Source organism: Octodon degus, unplaced genomic scaffold (assembly GCF_000260255.1).
Source record: "Octodon degus isolate 3935 unplaced genomic scaffold, OctDeg1.0 scaffold00026, whole genome shotgun sequence".
Taxonomy (NCBI): domain Eukaryota; kingdom Metazoa; phylum Chordata; class Mammalia; order Rodentia; family Octodontidae; genus Octodon; species Octodon degus.
Window position 1 is genome coordinate 10,990,908 of NW_004524602.1, and position 1,933 is coordinate 10,992,840.

Here is a 1,933-nt window from a genome sequence, read left to right on the forward strand (position 1 = left end):
AGGGGACCTAGCTGCGGGCTTGACCCTTAGGAGGAATTGACCCATAGGAGTGAATTTGTGTTAAGGAAGAAGCCATGGTCCAGGGCTTCCCTGGAGGGGCTCAACTGGAGGTCCCCCTAGGGTGACTTCCGGACAGATGCACGAAGGAGGATATAGTCAGACTTCAGGACACAGCTGTCCGAGTGGACATGGGACAGGACCCAGCGTCAGGCGGGCACCAGGTGTGGAGAGATGGCCGGGCTGCCCAGGATGGAGGCTCGGGCGTGGGGGGCTCCACAGCCAAGCCAAAGAAGCGGCAGCCTCAAGGCCCTCACCCTGCCCCTCCCAACACCCTGCCCCAATATTATGTTTATAGCTGTGTGTCCCTTGTTAAGAGGTTCCCTCCGGATGGTTCAAGAAGCAGACTCTACAAAACCCAGCTCCAGGGCAGATGGAGTAGGACAGGCTGGATAGTAAAAGATGACTCCTGGGCACAGCTTTCTGCTCCGAAGTTGGGCCAGGAAGCACTGCAGAATAAGGCTGAGGTGGAATTGACCAAAGACAGACTTGAGGTCTGGCTTTGGCCCTCACTGGCTTTCCCTGGGGGAGGAGACAAGGCTGTGTCTAGGGCTTCACTAGCCAGGCCAGGCAGCACGCAGCGTAGGTGAACTCCACATCTCATTAAGATGCAGGGTAAGGAGCCCTCCAAGTCAGGGCCAGGTCCCAATGTGTGCTGTGTCCCAGGTGGTTCACGTCTCTGAACCTTGATCTCAGTGTCTTTTTGTTTTGGTTGTTTTTTTTTTTTTCCAGAACCGGGGTTGAACTCAGGCCCTTGCGCTTGCCAGGCAAGCACTTATTCTACTGAGCCATCTCCCTGGTCACCTCAGTGTCTGTTAAGCAAGATAACAGGATGGTTCTATCATATTTCTTGTAGTTTCCCCCACTTCTTTCTTTTTGTATGGGGGCGAGGGGACTGGGTCTCACTGTATTGCCCATGTTGGTCTCAACCTTTTGGGACTCCAGTGAGTCTCCTGCCTCAGCGTCCTGAGTAGCTGGGAGTGCAAGTGTTGTCACCATGCCCAGCTTCCTATTCCGTTCATTGTCAGAATGTTCTAAGAAGTAAATGAAATGCAGCCTTGCTGACAGCGCTGTGTTCACTGCCTTACCAACTACTGTTTGCTCACACTTCCTCAATAGAGCCTCCTAACGACTCTGTAGGGTACAAGTGAGGTGCCCATTTTGCATACCAGTAAAGTGAACGAACGACCCATGAGTTGGGGGGGCGGTCCGCAGGATGCCCTCAGCAGCACCAGGGCCCTACTCTGTATAGAAGGTGGTACTCAGATGTCCGGCCCCGCCAGCATGTCCTGTGGTAACTGACGCACCAGCCTGTCTGTTTCAGTCCCTCAGCCCCTACACCTGCCTGCCACCTCTCAGGGAGACACCCCGGCCTCTCAAGTCCTGCAGATCACACCCTGATTCTTCAGCTGACCTGCTGTCCGCTCTGAGCCAGGAGGAGCAGGAGCTCATCAGGCCTGTGGTGGCCCTGGGATACCCCCTGGCCAGGGCCATCACAGCTTTGCAGAGGACAGGAAGACAGAGTCTGAGCCAGGTGAGTGGGGCTGTGGTCCCCCACGGCAAGTGGCCGTGGCGTGGGTCCTTTTGCCTTTCAGTTGAAAAAGTTTTGCTTCCTTCTTTTTAGAGGAAAGAACACTGCCTCAGCCTGGTGTTAATTCCTGGGGTTTGTGAGCAAGTGTCCAGACACTTCGGATGCCTCCCTTGTAGGCATTTGTCAGCCGTTCCCACACCCACTGACATAGGCTCCATGTGCTACCCCTGTCCAGTTCCTGCCCCAAGTACAGGGAGCTGAGCTTTGGATGATCAGAGATCTCTCCCAAAGGGCCCAAGAGAACTTATTCTAGTGGGTTGTCTGTTTGCAGGACTGAAGATTGAA

General features: G+C 54.6%; 1 protein-coding gene across 1 annotated transcript in view; it reads left to right on the top strand.

The window, feature by feature from the left end:
- Positions 1-1,933, top strand: part of Ubap1l (ubiquitin associated protein 1 like) — a 15,989-nt gene that overhangs the window by 8,759 nt on the left and 5,297 nt on the right. Inside the window, exon 4 of the mRNA XM_023712647.1 lies at positions 1,310-1,591. Within this exon, the coding sequence (XP_023568415.1) occupies positions 1,310-1,591 (282 nt within the window). The remainder of the gene's footprint in view (positions 1-1,309; positions 1,592-1,933) is intronic.